Raw genomic sequence first — 16,469 nt, 5'->3', positions numbered from 1 at the left:
GGCATCTAGGCCCTTCCAGGTGCTGCTGTGTTCCTGGCTCAATCCTCTGGGGGATGGGGGTGGGATGGATGAAAAGGATACTCCGGGAAGAAGATGGGGAGAGGGAATGGAGTGAGATAGGGAAGGAAGGAGGAGAATGAGGGGCTTGGCAAGGTGCCTTTTACTCTTCCCCCCTGTTCTTCCTCTTTCCCCCCATCCCCCTGGCCCCTCAACTTGGTCTGCTTCTCTCTTATTTTCTTTCCACGTGTCTTTCTGTTTCCTTCTCTCTGTTCCTCCATTTCAGTCTTTGCCTTTTCCTGTTTTTTTTTAAACTCCTTTCCCTTCCTTCTGTGCTCCAGAATTGTCTTCCCCTCCTTCTTTACCTCTTTCTCTGTCTCTCCTTCCTCCCTTCCCCCCCCCCCCCACTTGTTCATTCTGCTTGGTTCCCATCTGTTCTTTTCTGTTCTCTCAGTGTCTGGTCCCAAATTGTCCAAGGGACAGAGCTGGTGGAGGGGGATGGGAGGGGACATTGGGAAAGAAGGGATCCAGAGAAGGGGGGGGGGTTCTGTGTGATGCATCTGTCTGTCTGTCCTCCCAGTGCTCAGCATCGGGGAGGGCGGTTTCTGGGAGGGAACGGTGAAAGGCCGAACGGGCTGGTTCCCAGCTGACTGCGTGGAGGAGGTCCAGATGCGCCAATATGACACGCGGCACGGTGAGTGACCATTATCTGCCCTCCCAGAGGGACCCCTTACCTCCACATAGACCTTGCCCATTGCTCACCTCCATGGGAAGCACACGCCCAGATTCTCAGAGACTGAGAACAAACACGCACCTGTAACATGTGCCCCAATGCACAAATCATATGAACACACATTCGTTCACACATACATTCAGCCCACGATGTGCTATATACATGTGTGTTCATATGACACAAGCACCATATGGACATGCATGCAGCACGTGGCGTGAGCATTGCACTCACGTGTGCACATACAGGTGCTTGGGGGAGAAGCTCCTGCCCAGGCAAATGCCAGGGGGAGGGAGGGAAGGAGGAGGTCACTGTAGGACAAAAGGCGCCTTTCCAAATGGACAGATTGCCCAAGCGAGCAGAGCAGGGAAGCCCACAGAGCACGGCCAGTTGGGGCAGAGGAGAAATTAGGCCAGAGCCTGGGAGGAGGAGCCTGTGGGTGGCCTCCAAGCCCGAGATCGGCCCTGGCACCTTGGAGAGGGAGGGGCCTGATAGACGGAGGGATGAGGAGGGGAGAGCAGCAGGGATGAGGGGGCCTTTCCCACTGTCTCTGGAGGCAGCTGACGCGGGGTGGCATGTCAGTATGTGAATACATACGATCTCTTATACCCAAATGGACATAGAGGGTATAAAAGACAGACTGGGGCAAGGGACAGTGGACTGGACCTAGCCAGCAGGAGAGGCCCCAAGAGTCAAACCTGGCTCTACCCCTTCCTATGTGTGTGACCTTGGGCAAGTCACTGAAACTCTGGCCTCAGTTTCCTCAACTGTAAAAAGTTAGAGGTGGATTCAGTGACCTCTGAAGATCCTTCTAGCTTTAAATCCTGTGATCTCCTGGAAAAATTTTGGGCTCAGTAGGGTTGGCATCTCCAGCTGTGAAAGACCACCAGGGGAAACTAGATCTGGTTGCTGGCATGTGTGCTTGGTCCTTGTCTGTGGCCCTTGGGCCAGGGGACTGGCCAGCTATCTATAGGACTCCTGTCTGTCTGAAGGCCTCCAGAGGGGGTCCCTTGGAACTCCAGATTGGTGAGTCAGAGGCAGAACAGATCTCATTGGAACCTTAAGTAGCCACAGTGGGCTGAAGGATTGGCTGCCTGGGTCTGGTGGGGTTCTAGATCTTTGGGGTTCTGGGAGGGGGTATATGAGCATATAGATCAGGGAGACCAGGGAGCAGGATCTAGTTACGCCTAGGACAGCTGAGTTACTGTGGGCCTAGGCGCTTTTCAAATTGTGTACAAGGAAGCAATTTAGAGACAGGGAGCACAATGTCAGGCTGAATGATCATTCCTCTTGATACCCTTCTTGCTTCTCTGACTGACTGGGCCCTCTCTGACTTCTCTTGGGGCCTGTGTTACTGCTAGTCTGCCTTGGAGTGTTTTCATAGCTGAGGTGGATGAGGTGGCCTGGGGCCTCCAGCAAGCAGAGCTGGGGAGAGGCATTTACCAAGGCCCTACTGGGTCCTGGGCTCTGTGCTAAGTTGGAGAAATGTAAAGACAAAAACGAGCATCCCTGTCCTCATGGAGCTGATCCTTCACTCCTGAGATCCTGTGGATGACTGAGGAGTAGCCTGCACTCTCTGCTATGTAGAAGGGTGTGGTAAAGCATGGAGGGAAAGGATGCCAGCTACTTTCAGGTTGTTGGCACTGCTAGAGCCGAAGGCCAGTGCCACCCAGGAAGGCTGGGCACTGCCAGCATAGAACTTGGAGCCTGTTTCCTGACCCTGGGTTGTCTGAGGCCTGTGGACATCTAGAAGGTGTTCTGGGACTGACTGGAATGGTGAGGCTTTGGTTAGAGGTCTTGGAGGGACAGGATGACAGGTAAGAAAGTCACCAATGGGGTGGTGCCTGGGTCCAGGGGTACAAGTGTGCTGCCCAAACCCCAGTAAAACTTGGCTTCCTGGATTGAGCAGAGGCTCTCTCACCTGCCACAATGAGGAAGAATGTGTTAGAGGAGGCCCCAAAGGGTCACACCGAGGAGAGTGTTGGACAGCGTCTGAGACCTGGCACAAAGAAGGTGCTCATGGCCTCTGTGGGGTTCTCTGGCTAAGCAGAAACGGTCAGAACCAGGTCAGATTGTGGCTGGTCAGCTAAGGTAGAAAGGAATGAAGAGGTACCATAGGGTTAAGTCCCGTTTACTTTCTAGCGGAGTCACTGTGTTCAAGTGGGAAGGAAGTTGTAACCCATGGGCTCAACCCTGGGGGGCAGGCAGGCAGTCTGGAGTTGGGGGGCACAGACAGAAGGTGGCAAATAGCAGAGCTACACAGTCTGTGTTGGGGGCCAAGGGAAGGTTGTGGATGGTGAACAGGCCTGGTGTTTGGCCCTGAGACCTCTCCGTCCTTGATGCACTTGTGTTGAATGAATGAAGTTCTCATAGACCAGAAAAGCCTTCATGGAGGACCTAAAACCTGAGCAGAAGCTTAAGGGAAGGGGAATAATGGAAAGAAAATATGGGGGGATGTGCAGGTGTTCCTAGGGGACCTTATTACAGCAGGCCTTGAATGCCACTGTAAGCTGTTTGTAGTTTATTGGGTATGGAGTGTCTGAAAGGCTCTCTGGAAAATATATTTTGGGCTAAACAGCTACAGAGGGAGGTCCCTTCCTCCACTGATGTCTGTGATTCTGTGAAATGGGAAGCTGTGGGGTGATTGGCACAGACTAATGCATTAGGGAGATAACTTTCCTAGTCTGGATGGGATGGATCAGAAGGCTGCATGCTGGTTGGGAGTAATCACTTGGAAGGGACTGTGGACACCCTTGAATGCAGGCCCCTTCATTTTATTTTATTTTGCTTTTTGGAGGGGGGAAGGCTGGGCAGTTTGGGTTAAGTGACTTGCCCAAGGTCACATGGCTAGTAAGTATTAAATGTCCTCCTGACTCCAGGGCCGTTGCTCTATTCACTGCTCCACCTAGCTGCCCAAGGCCCCTTCATTTTACAAAGGAGGAAACTGAGGCCAGGCCCAGAGAGAGGAGAGTGGTATGTAGGCCTGAGTCTGAAGCCCAGAGATTCTGAACCTCAGGCTAGTTACAGGCTGGATGTGCAAGCTGAGGAGTGAGGGCCAGAAGGAGGGCAGGCAGGCCAGGGAAGCAGCAGCAGCAGGATCCACAGGACTTAGGGTAACTAAAAGAATATTTATTAATCGCCCATGGTATACAAGGCCCTGCCCGCCCAGGGAGCTTGGGAGCAGTTGAGACATACTTAAATGACTCAGATATAAGTTAGAAAATGACTTCGTGTATCAGGAAGGGTCACCTAGAGGAGGGGCAGCAATTCAGAAGGAAGGAGAGGCGGCATGTTATGGCGGAGACGGCTGAGCCTTGGGAGAAGAGGGTGGCGGCAGGCAGACAGAGGAGAAGGGGCCATTCCAGGAACGCGCATGCAAGAAGGCAGGATGAAGATGGGGAGGCCGGGGTGACTGGGGGTGTATGCAGTGGGATACCACAAGATGAGGCTGGGAAGTTGGGGTCAGATAGTAGAATCAGCTGTGCAATAAGCGTTTAAGCACCTACTCTGTGGCAGGCCGTGTGCTGGGCCCTGAGGACAGGAGACAAAGACTAGATGAGTTCCTTATATTCTAACGGTGAAACCTAGACCGTGAAGCTAAGGCATGTGAGCCAGGAAGGGTTTTAAGCACAGGGCTGACAGGGCGAGACCTGGCCATTTAGAGGACTATGGCAGCTTGTGAGAGATTGACTGGACAGGAGTCTGGAGGCAGAGGCTGAAAACTCCAGGGCCTGACAGCTGATTGGACTGGGAGTGTGGGAGTAGGGAAGGCACCGTGGTCTGCATGCCAGAAGCCCAAGCACATCAGCCCTTGCTCTCATGCAGCTTACTCTCTGTGGTCACGACCAGGCCTGAGGGAGGCAGCTGCTGCTGCCAGGGGGAGAGGGGTGCTGGGCCTGCAGAGTTAATGGTACCTGGAAGGAAGCCAGAAGCTGGCGCTGTGGTGAGTAAGGATTCTTGCACAGTAAGAACACGTTACCTGAGCGGCTCCTGAGCTCCCTGGATGGCTGCCAGGTACCTCTGGGGCTTGTGATGCCTTGGCATTGGTGAGCTTTGGAGGGAGCTGAGACGAGGGAGCCAGAGCTCCTGCCCACAGGGAGCTGATGGTCTTCTGGGGGAACTAAGGCTGACAGAGAGGTGAGAGAGCTCATTGAAGCCAAGCCCCTCATTTCAGAGGAGCCAACTGAGGATCAGAGGAGCTAAGGCTTGCTTCAGGTCACACAGAGAGCAAACAGTAGGTGTGGCAAAGCTAGGTCTTCTGGCTCCATACTTGGGGCTTTCTCCATTCTGGTAATATGGCAGTTCAGACATGAGGCCCATGCAGAGCTCAGTGTGCTCAGTTGGTACACACACGTGGACACACACGTGTACACACAGACACACAAACAAATATGTGTGCACACACAGAAACAGAGACAGTCACAGACACACATACACGCACATGCACACAAACACACACTCTCCCCAGCCTCTCTCCAACTCTCTGTCTATCTCAATCTGCCCTCAGTTGCCCTGACTGCTCTCAGAGGCTGGTTTTCTTTTGCTTGGTCCTGGGACCAAGGCAGGCCCAGCCCCTGCAGCTCCTCGGTGTTCTGAAGCTTCAAGGCCTAGCCTAATTCACCCCCAGCCCCTTCCTTCTGACCTCCCCCAGTTCTGGGGGCCCCCATGGCCACAGAATCCTGTTTCCTCTGTTCTCTGAATTCTCCCTTTTGGCCAATGGGCTGAGATAAAGGTTCCTGGGAGCAAATTCTCGTTGGGGAGGGGAGGGTGGGGAAGGGGAAGGAGACTTCCTCCAGCCCCTGAAAGTCCCCCCTCCCCCAGAAACACGTGAGGACCGAACCAAGCGCCTTTTCCGACATTATACTGTGGGCTCTTATGACAGTCTCACCTCACACAGGTATGGAGCTGGGATGGGGGTGGGGAGGTGGAATACTGGGGGTATCAGGGTTGGCATTTCGGGGTTGGGGGCTGAGGTACTGATTCCCCTCCCCCATACTTTTGACCACCTCTCCACCTTTCTACTTCCCACGAGATACATCTGGATGGACAGACATCTTCCATAAGACAGTCACACCAAGGTCTCTCTCCCACGTTGTCCACTGGGGGCAGTCACAAGTTGGGGAGGGAGTTAGGGCCTGGGAGGGCCTGGGCTGAAAAAGCTCCCCCTTCTCCCTTTCCTTTCCTCCCTTCCCCCCAGTGACTACGTCATTGAGGACAAGGTGGCTGTCCTGCAGAAGCGGGAGCAGGAGGGTTTTGGCTTCGTCCTTCGGGGAGCCAAAGGTAACTATGTGGGATGGGGGAGATATGGAGGTAGGGGGGGGGGGGGGGAAGAGCACTCTCTTGAGTGGTACTCTCATGGAGGGTGAATGGTACAGAGATACAGGATACAAGGTAGGGACAGGAGGAGTGGGGAGCACATTGAACAGGGGATGTTCAGAGGGGAATAAGGGCCACAATGTGGTGTGGAGGTGGGCAGAGAGAGGTTTTTTTAAGAAGGGGAGTATAGATGGGGAATAGAGGATATGTAGAAAAGGTAGTGGCCCCAGATGGGAAGGGAGTGGGAGACTAGATGTAGAAGAGGTTGTGGATTGGTGGTGAGTAGTGCTGGGACACCATTATGTGGGTTCTATCCCCAGGCAGTTGACTCTGGACCTTGAGGCACTTTCTCATAGGCAGACCTCAGGAACAGTGATGCTCCTTCATGTCCCCAAAGTTACCTTCAAAGGGACCACTTAGAAGGAAGCTTCCTAGTGCAGTTTGGAGCTAATCCCTAGTCTTGGTCTCTTCCTTTCCCTCAGCAGCTTCTGAAGCAGGAAAACTGGGGTTTTCCAAAGATTTTTATTTCTAGTGAAGAGGGGAGATGTCTGCTTGTTGGGGATAGTGTGGGTGGGGAGGGGATCCTTGTTTACATGGGGTAGGACCAGAGGCCCCCAAGCCCTTTCCAGCTAGGGGCCCCTGGGGTGGAAGCAGCAGAGACTGGAACCATCAGATATAAGGACAGAGACGACCCAGACCACGGGCTGTCAGGGCCACATCCCTGGCTGTGCTTGGGTCTCCCCTGTCCTCCGCCCTTTCTGGGCTGTAGACCTACTGTAACTACAACTCAGCTCTAAGTTTTCTTGGCTGTTCTCATGCAGATATGGAAGGCCTGGGGTGGTGATGAGATCCCTGGGCCAGGACAGTGGGTCTCAGGATCTTCCCAGCATTCCATTTATTCCTAACAATAAGGGGGGGGTGTGTGGATACTGTGGTGGTGGGAGGCAGAGAGTTCTCTGGCAAAGATTGGATGCCCACTTGGGCAGGGGAGGTTCTGTCCAGGTAAGGATCACAGAGCAAGAGCTGGAAATGGCCCTGGAGGCTAAGTCCTGCCCCTTGGTTTTACAGAAGAGAAAATCTATAGTGATGTTAAGTGACTTCTAAGATCGCAGGATCATAGATTTAGGGTTGGAACAGACATGAAGACCATCAAGTCCATGCCCCTCACTTTGCAGATGAGAAAACTAAGGCCCAGAGTGACACAGTTCATAATTATCAGGTAGGGTTCCAACTCAGAGCAGCTAAGTGGTGCAGTGGATGAAGCTCCGGGCTGGGAGGCAGGAAAATCTGAGTTCAAATCCAGCCTCTGATATTTACTAGCTGTGTGCCCCTGGGCAAGTCACTTCACCTCTATTTGTCTCAGCTCCTCATCTGCAAAATGGGGAACAATGGTGAAAGACATGGCAACCCCCCCAATATCTTTGCCAGGAAAATCCTATGGATGGAAGTTCATGGGATCACGTTGAATGAAACATGACTGAACGATGAGAATTTCCAACTCAGGCCCTCCTGACCTAGGTTCAGCCCTTTGTCCGCTGTGCTACTCACATAGTGGGCCACCATCAGGGTCTCCTCCAACTCTGGGATTCTCCCTTTGAACTCCTAGCATCCTCTCGGCTGCTCCCTCTGGAGAGGACAGCTCCTTCCCTAGGCCAGGAAAGTGCTTCCTCTCCAGAGATCCCCATGCAGCTGGAGGGAAACTGAAATGAACTCCAAAGAGTTATGAAAAGGGTCCAGGTGCACTGATGCTGGAGTAGAAGAACTGTGTTCAAATCCAGCCTTATTACCTTTATGGGCGCCTGGGGTTTGTTATCTGTGAAGGGAAAGAGCCCCAGATGGCCCCTGGAGACCCTTCCAGCCCTAGATCCGTCAGTCACTTACACTCTCTGGTCTTCAGTTTTGTCCTTGTAAAGTGAAGGGTTGGACCCCCTGGCCGCCGATGGCCCTTCCTGTCCCAGCTCGAGATTCTGGGATCCTCCATTTCTGGGCTGAGCTGACTCTCGGCTGGCCCATCCTCTGGCAGCTGCCGCAGGGGGGCGCTTGTCCTCTCCTGGGATGTTTTCCTTTCTCTTTTCCCTGCTCCTTTTACTGGAAACTTCAGAGAATGGCTGGCTACAGTGTAGCTGGTTTCATGGTCACTGGCTACATTGTAAGCAGCTGGAACCTTCTTCGGTTCAGTCCCAATGGAAGGGATGGTGGGATGGGCTTTTCCTGCTCAGGAGCCCCCCCATTGTGAGGAGCTCTTGGGGGGTAGGGCATGCTCTGGGGGTGGGGGCTAGGGCTGCCTGTCCCCAGCTCAGATCCCTGATTTGCCATCCCTATGCCCTGAACCCCTGACTCACACTTGCAGGATTTCCCTTCCCACCTCCACTTACAAGGCCCTTCTTTCCTCAGCCCTGTTTCCTTTCCTCCAAGCCCGTGTTGTCCCCTCCCCTCGCATGTTTCTTTCCTCCCACCCAGCACCTTTCTGAGCTCTCTTCCTCAACAGCGCTCCTTCTTCCCTCCCCAGTCTTTCTCCCAGAGCCCTTTCTTCCTCCTGTCTTTCTTGCATTCTTCTCTCACTGACCCACAGAGTGCCAGTTTCTTAAGGACAGGGCCTATCTCTCTTTTGCCTTTGTGTTTCTGGCGCCTCTGGGAGGGCACACAGTAGGCCTTTCTCACATGGATCCACTGATTCCTTGATTCTCATCTCTCTCTCCCTCTGACCCACACATCTCTTCTTTGCATCTCTCCACAGCAGAGACCCCCATTGAAGAATTCACACCAACCCCAGCCTTCCCTGCTCTCCAGTACCTAGAATCTGTGGATTATGAGGGTGTGGCCTGGAGGGCAGGACTCCGGACAGGAGACTTCCTTATTGAGGTGAGTTTTTGTGCCGCCTCCCCAAGCTCTACCCTCTTCACTTGATTGAGCAATCTGACCTGTATTTATTGCCTTCTGTGTGCAAAGCTCTAGGCTGGGGGTGAGGGAGAGACCAAGATGCCAGAAGACATGGTTCTTATTCTCAGGAAGCTCACAGCCCATCAGGGGACATGTGCACATCACTGTAGACCCTAGGGCCCAGCCCTGGGGCATTTGGAGGTTCCATCTCAGCGTTGTTACTTCCTTCCTGGTGACACTGGACAGGTCCAGACCTTTCCCCTTCTGGGCAGCCTTAGTCTCCTCCTCTTCAGATGTCCCCAGTCTCCTGCTTGAGATGTTGTGATCTGATGAATCAAACTGGGCACAAAATGGAGCAATTGAAGGAAGAAGGAGACTCGAAAAGAGGGCTCTGGGATCTTGGAGGAAGGAGGGACTGTTTCCTCTCTGGTCATTCCCATTCCCTGAAATTTCCATTCCCCCCCCCAAACCATCACCTGTGTCTTCCCTCCTTCCCTCCCTTGCTGTCCTTCCACCACTGCCCTCCCTAGTCTTCACTTCTCCCTCCCCCTCTTCTGCCCTCCCCCTAGGCTTCCCCTAGGGTTTAGTTCTCCTCCCACTGACCTGAAAAGCTCCTTCCACCACCATCCAAGCCCTCTCCAAGTGCTGGGTACAGAAGAATAAACAGTAGGCTTGGAATCAGGAAGACCAGAGTTCAAATCCTGCCTCAGATACTTCCTAGCTGTGTGACCCTGAGCAAGTCACTTAACTCTGTGAAATGGGTGTAGTAAGAGGTTGTCCCTTATGGGGTCATTGTGGGACTCACAGCAGATATTTGTAAAGCCTTTACTTATGTAAATGCAAGCTGTTATTGAATCCCTCCCTAGCTCTCCTTGGCTTGGCTTGCCCAGCCCTCCTCATGCCCTCCCCATAGCTTACCCTAGGCTTACAGCCCACCCCATCTCCCTTTCCCCACAGTATCCTTTAGCCCTCACCCTCTCAATTTACCCCTTCCACCATCACCCTGGTACTTCTCCAGCCCTTGTACCACTACTGCCCTCAACCCTTCTAGACCAGTAGTTTTGTCTTCCTCCAGCCCAAGCCCTTCTGCCACGGCTACTTCTAGTTTTTGTTCAGCCCAGTTCCATTCCAAACCCTAGTCAACCCTCCCTATTTCAGTCCTTCCCAGCCCCTCCCATGATCACCCTGGCCTTCCCTTCCTCCCAGCTCCAGTAAGTGGGTCATTTGAGACTGTCCTCCTTCCCTCCCCTCCTCTCTCCTCAACCCTTCAGAGGTCTTCTGTGTGGCATAGTGGACAGACTGAGTGTTGGATCTGGAGTCTGAAAGGCCTGGTTTCAAATTCTGCCTTTGACACTTTCTAGCTGTGTGACTCTGGGCAAGTCACATAAGCTTTTTGAGCCTCTCTGTTTCCTCATTTGTCAAAAAAGCAAAGCAAAGCTTTGACTACATGGCCTTTAAGGCCTTTTCCTACTTTAAATCTATGATCTTATAATTCTCTTCCCAGTTCTTCCTTCTCCCAACCCCCTTACCACCATGACCCCAGACCTCCCCCTACTGCCCTTCTATCCTTAGATTCCAAGCCCATGACCCTCTCCACATCCCCATCTAGGGTTCCCCTGTGGTTCCCCTCCTCTTCAGCCCTTGCCCCTCCTAGCTCCCCTCTGCCATCACCTTGCTTCTCTCCCCACCCCCTAAGCCCTCACAACCCAAGCAGATTCCTGGGAGGAGGAAGGAGGTGTTGAGGATCGATTCCAAGCTCCGCCTCCCCTCCCCCAGGGATAACAGGCCCCGGCTGGGAACTCCCCTGGGGTCAAATACGCCCCTGAGGGACCACTCTCTGACCTCCCAGATCAGTGGATCAGTGCCAGGGTGAGTGCTGATGGCCTCTCCCCAGCTGACCCTCAGCCTCTTGTCAGAGACAGGATCAGGGCACTCAGAAGGCTGGGGAGGCTAATAGCAGAGGGCTGAGCACCAGGGTCAGAGAGGTCACCCCTCCCTCTCTTCCTCTCTTCTTTGGGGTGAATCCATCCACAGGTGAATGGAGTGAACGTGGTGAAGGTTGGACACAAGCAGGTCGTGGCCTTGATCCGACAGGGTGGGAACCGCCTGCTCATGAAGGTCGTGTCAGTGACAAGAAAACCGGAGGAAGAGGGGGCACGGCGGAGAGGTGAGAGGGGCCTTGATCGAAAGTGTGTGGGGATCTAGCGGCCTGCCAGGAAAGTAGGGCAGTCTAGAGGGCTGGAAGTACAGGTGGGAGGTCAGGGGACTGGGAGAGCAGACAGGGGGAGGGGAGCTTAGGGGGGTACTCAGCAGAGTGGGGGGGGGGGGGGGCTGAGAGAGGAGGGGGGAGGGGGCCCGGGAGGCTGAGAATAGAGGAGGGGTGCCAGGAGACCGAGAAGCAGATGAGGGGGTTGAGGTGGTCTGGGTGGCTCTCTGGAAAGGGGAGAAAGGAAAGCAAGAAGAAATTGGCCTCTGTGTCCCCCCAGTTTCTTTTCCTACATGCCCTCTCCTTGTGTCCCCCCTTTTGGCGTCAGGCTCCCCGCCCTGGGGCGGAGGAATGGGGGGGTAGGGAGTCTCCGGCAGTGGTGGCAGCTGCCTGGAGGCCTGCGTTGCCGTAGCAACAGTGAGCGTTGAAGCCACCGTATTGTTGGGGGGGGGGGAAAGGGGAGGAGGCGGTACCTGAAGGGAAGAGGAGAGGCATTTGCTTAGCATCGCGCCGCAGCTCAGGGCCTGGAAGGCTTTCGTAAGGGCCCCTTGGCCGGGCTGGGCATCCCCAAGTCCTGCGGAATTCCCGAGCCCTGGCCTCCTTGCCCCACCCTTCCTCCGAAGCTCCTGGTGGGCTGGGCCTGTGGCAGGCCGAAGGGAGGAGCCCTGGCGTCCTCCAGGGGCAGGTATAGGCCCTGCAGGATCTGTGAGCTGGGCCCTGCCCTCCACTTCAACCTCTGACCTCATGGTACTGGTGTGCCCTCTTCCCTGAACACCCAACCCGTTGCAGCCCCCTCAGCCACTCTCGGGCCAAGGGAATCAAGCTGCCAGTGATCCCAGATGCTCAGATACTCCTGAGCCCCCTTGACGCCCCTGAACTCCACCCTCACCCCTTGGGCCTTGAGCCCTCCGGGCTTCTCTGGGCTTCAGGGCCCCCTGTGGCCCCCTCCCTCTTGGACCCCAATCCCTCCCAACATCATGAAGAAGTTCGCCTCCAGCCGCAGCCTGAACAAGATCCTGGCTCAGTGTGACTCGTCCTCCCGCGAGTACGAGGAGATTCAGGCTGTGGAGCGGAAGTGGCATCTGCACCTGGCCACCCCTCGGCTCCTGCTGCTGGACAGGAAGTCCAAGTCGTCCCTCTTCCTTCCAGCCCCTCCGCCCCCCAAGAGGGCTCCCAGTACCACGCTGACTCTGCGCTCCAAGTCTATGACTGCTGAGCTGGAGGAGCTGGGTGAGTGGCAGTGGGGGTGGCCCGGGGGGAGCAGGGGGCCCTGGGACCCCGGAGGGGAGAGGGGCTGGAGAGGGAGGTGGGAATGGACAGACAGGCTAGGGAAAGGGGGAGGGGGCTGAGCAGGGGAAGGGGCTGCTGCCTGGGGACGGGGTGTGTGAAGGATGGATGCCTGCCTGCCAGGACAGCCTGGGTATGGGGACAGAGCAGAGATGGGACTGGGATTGGCTTGTGAAAGAGTGTGAATATGGAGACAAGGTCAGACCAGGGCACATGGATCTATGCAGAGAAAGACCCAGAGGATGAGAGTGAATCTGAGGACAGGGATGGATCCAGGGATGGGGGTGGCAACTGGGCAGGGACAGACAGGGGAGTTGGGAATGGATGTCAGGGTACGGGGATAGACTGGCAGGGATAGATGTTGGGACTGGGCTAGACCAAGAGGTGCTGGTAAATATGTGTATAGGGATAGCCCATAGGATGGGAATGGACTGGCAGGTGGGGTAGTTGGGGCAACCATCAAGTGCTGGTGGATTGGAAGGTTGCAGGCAGAGCACAGGAGTGGAGGTAATGTGAGAAGCCAAACCTGGGGAATGAGGATGGATGTGGAAAAAGGGTGAGAACTAGGGATGCCAGAATGAGGGAGGGGAATGGTTAATAGAACAAGTCTGGGCAGGGAAATTAAGGTGGAGGTCAGAGGACAGATAGAATGGCTGGAGAATGAGGATGGAGGTGGGTGTGCTCTGTCTGGTAGAACAAGATGGCTTGGGAGCTTTCTCAGCTCAGAGGAAGGACAACTTCCTAGCCCTTGGAGCTGTCCAGCACCGGGTAGACTGCCTTAGGAGGTGGCCCGTGCCTTTATCTATGAACTCATCTCCTATGAAGTTGTCACAGGATCATACGTTCAGAGATGGAGGAACCTTAAAGGTCGAGTTCAACCCCTTGGTTTTATAGATGAGGCCCAGGGAGGAGGAGCTTGCAGAAGCTGGGAGTCAGAAGCCAGGCGGCTATGCTTTGGATGGGAGGTTTGGACTAGTGGAGGTCTGAGGCCCCGGCTGCCAGTGCTGAGGCTCAGGGAGGTGGCACATGGGGACAGACAGCATGAAGATTCCTGTAGACTTGGTCTATTCAAAGTGAACCATCTGAAGCCCAGGGTCCAAGGTGGGATAGGGAGGAATGCAGCAGGAGTGAGGGCTCTGAGTCCAGTCTCAGCCTCAACTGGAGACCTCCAGCTGCATATGTGGAAGAGCAGGCCACATACCCGAGTGAGTGGTATCTGTGGGTGCTGAGAGTCCGCGTCCCTGTCTCGTCATCTCTGCCTCTGTATCTCCTTCTCTTCGTGTCTCTCTTTGTCTGCCTTTTCCTCCTTTATTGGAAGCCTTCCTTCATCCTTGGGTCTGTGGCCACTAAGACATGTGGTCTGAGGTCTGAGGTTTGAGGTGAACACTGTGATTTAGTCACAAGGGGCCTTGGACTGTCAAGGGAGCTTGGTATGACCGCCAGCTCTACCGTTAACTAGCTTGTGACCTTCGTCAAGTCCCTAAACTTCTATGGGCTTCTGTTTCCTGATCTGTAAAATGGGCATTAGAAATAGAAGGCCTCTGAGGTTCCTAATCTGTAATCCTGTGATGCTATAGTCTCTGTGAAGGCCAAAGAGCTCTATCCATCAATCCTTGACCACATCCTGGCTATCTGTCACTGTTGCTGTTAAATGAGGGGAGAGGTAGCAACTGGGACCCCAAGGGGCTGTCCTGGGCCAGAGTCTAGGTCATTTTTAGCTCTGCAACCTGCCCCAGGGGGCTTGGACTCTGGGGACTGAGCCACCCTGACCAGATCAATCCATGGGCCACTGGCCAGTTGGTTCACATTCATTCAGGATCAAAATCCAGGGCCACTTGACAGACCGTACCATGGTCCACTCAGAAGGCAGCTTTCTGGGTTGCTCTGAGGCTGGGTAACCTGGGGAATTGCCCCTCATCACTCCAGGGCTGTTTCTGTTTAAAGAGCCTGGGCCAGGATCCTAGAATGGAATTAGGAATAGAAATGGAACCAGGGTTAGCCTAGCCCTGGTTCTTGGTACCTTGGGAGGAAGAGTTCCTACCCTGTACCACGGGATGGATGGCATAGCTCACTCCTCTGATGAGCACAAGATGGTATAGCTAGAAGTATTTGCGATGGCCATTAGTCTAATCACTACCCAAAGTGTGGCTCTGCTCCAGCATTCCCAAGTGCCCTTCTGGCTGACCGAAAGATGTCTAGGCATGGATCTCCCTCCTCCTCAAGGCAGTTCATTCCACTCTGAGACACCTATGATTGTTAGCATGTTTTTTTTTTTTTATTGCCTGAAGCCCAAGGCAGTTCTTTTGCCACCCTCTGCCCCTGGTCTTACCCTCTGCGGCCACATGGAATAAGCCCCATTCCTCTTCACGTTCTAGCCCCTCAGATGCTTGAAGACAGTTCCCCCTGGACTTTCTCTTTTTGAAGTTGAATACCTTCAGTTCCTTCATTCATTAATTAGCACCCAGGGTTGAGTCCCCTCAGCATCCTGATAGGCAGCCATCCTCTCAAGGCTTTCCCGCCTCCCTTCTAAATCCCTTCTAAAAGGTGGTGCCCAGAACTGAGGCTAATATTCCAGCTCTGGTCTGAGGGGGGCAGAGCTGAGAAAGGCAGACATCGCCTTTGCTTTGGATGATGTGTTTCTGTTAATGAGTGAATGAAAGAATTTATTAAGTACTTCCTGTGTGCCAAGCACTGAGGATGCAAATAGAAAGGCTAAAGAGACCAGTTCCTTTGCACAGGGAGCTCCCATTCTAAGGGAGGAGGCAGCCACCACATAGATGGGTTTCAGATTCGGGCAGATGGAAAGGCCTCAGGAGCCTCAGGGTACAGTGGCACAACCATTAATGTACCTGGAGAGCACATGGGCGCTTTCCTGGCTGATCTTGACCTCTTCTGATCCTCCCCACCCCAACCCTTTCCCCAGGGACCATCTGTCTAGTAAACCTCCTTCCTTCATCTGGTATTTGGGAAGTTGATTTTTTGAACACAAGTACAGGACTTTACATTGATCCCTATTGAATTTATTTGGAGTGGCCTTGGGTCAGTGACCCTTGTCTTCTTTGGGTCTCATCTGTAAAATGAGGGGGCTGGACTCTGTCTCCCTTTTAACTTTAAGTCTTGTGAATTTATTAGCTTTAACCTTTTTTCATCCTGTCAAAATCTCCTGGGATCATGACTCCTCCATCTGTGTTATGTTAGTGACCCCACTGAAATTTCTGCCATCTAGGCTATCATGCAAGTAACTAGTAAAAATGTAAGACAGAGATTTTTGGTCCTCTGCTGCAGATTACTGCCCAGACACTAGCACTTTCTGACTGGTAACTTAATGGAGTCCAAGGTTTGCAAAGTGTTTTGGTCGTGGTAGCTTGATGAGGTAGGGCATGTGAGTAGTATTCCCATTTAACAGTTGAGGAAACCGAGGCATTGAGAAGGAGCTTGTCTTGTCCTAGGTTATGCAGCTAATAAACTTGAAATTGAGTCATGAACTCCAGCCTCCTAACTCCAAGTTCATGTGCTTTTTATTGCACTCTGCTGCCTCATCCTCCTAGCCAGTTCTGTCTTTTGGTCAGAATGAAATATAGAATAGCAGGACCCCTCATTACTTACCCTCCCTCGTGAAAGATGAAATGATAAATTGGGAGAGTCAAGAATTCATCAGTTTGAGAGAGGAGGGAAAGGGGAGGAGAGAAGAAGAGAGGCAAAGAAAAGAGAAGGTGAGGAGAAGGCTCTGGGAGAGCCCTTGGTGGTTGGAGTATCTCCTCACTATTGTAATCTTGGCTGTGTCAGCTTTGTTAACTATGCCAAGAACTTGTCATCCATTTCCTCCAGCTGACTTGGTGGCTTGGAATTTGTCTTGATAACTCTCTTTTCTCTCTCTCTCTCTCTCTCTCTCTCTCTCTCTCTCTGCCGTATTCTTGACCCTCCCTCGTGAACTCCTCTCCCCCTCCTTCCCTCCTTCCCTCCTCCCCCCCCTCCCCCTCCCCCTCCCCTCTCCCTCCCCCCCTTCTCCCCCCCCCCCCCCTCCCCCCCTCAGACACCCCCGACCTCTTCCCC

General features: G+C 53.7%; 1 protein-coding gene across 1 annotated transcript in view; it reads left to right on the top strand.

The window, feature by feature from the left end:
• Positions 1-16,469, top strand: part of SHANK3 (SH3 and multiple ankyrin repeat domains 3) — a 69,442-nt gene that overhangs the window by 14,589 nt on the left and 38,384 nt on the right. The window contains 6 exon segments of the mRNA XM_069102918.1: positions 578-691; positions 5,549-5,624; positions 5,925-6,007; positions 8,781-8,905; positions 10,958-11,090; positions 12,279-12,359. Coding sequence (XP_068959019.1) covers positions 578-691; positions 5,549-5,624; positions 5,925-6,007; positions 8,781-8,905; positions 10,958-11,090; positions 12,279-12,359 — 612 coding nt within the window.

Source organism: Petaurus breviceps, unplaced genomic scaffold, assembly GCF_028583685.1.
Source record: "Petaurus breviceps papuanus isolate PSGF00001 unplaced genomic scaffold, PetGlider_PUasm1.0 558, whole genome shotgun sequence".
Taxonomy (NCBI): domain Eukaryota; kingdom Metazoa; phylum Chordata; class Mammalia; order Diprotodontia; family Petauridae; genus Petaurus; species Petaurus breviceps.
This window is presented reverse-complemented; position numbering and strand designations above follow the sequence as displayed.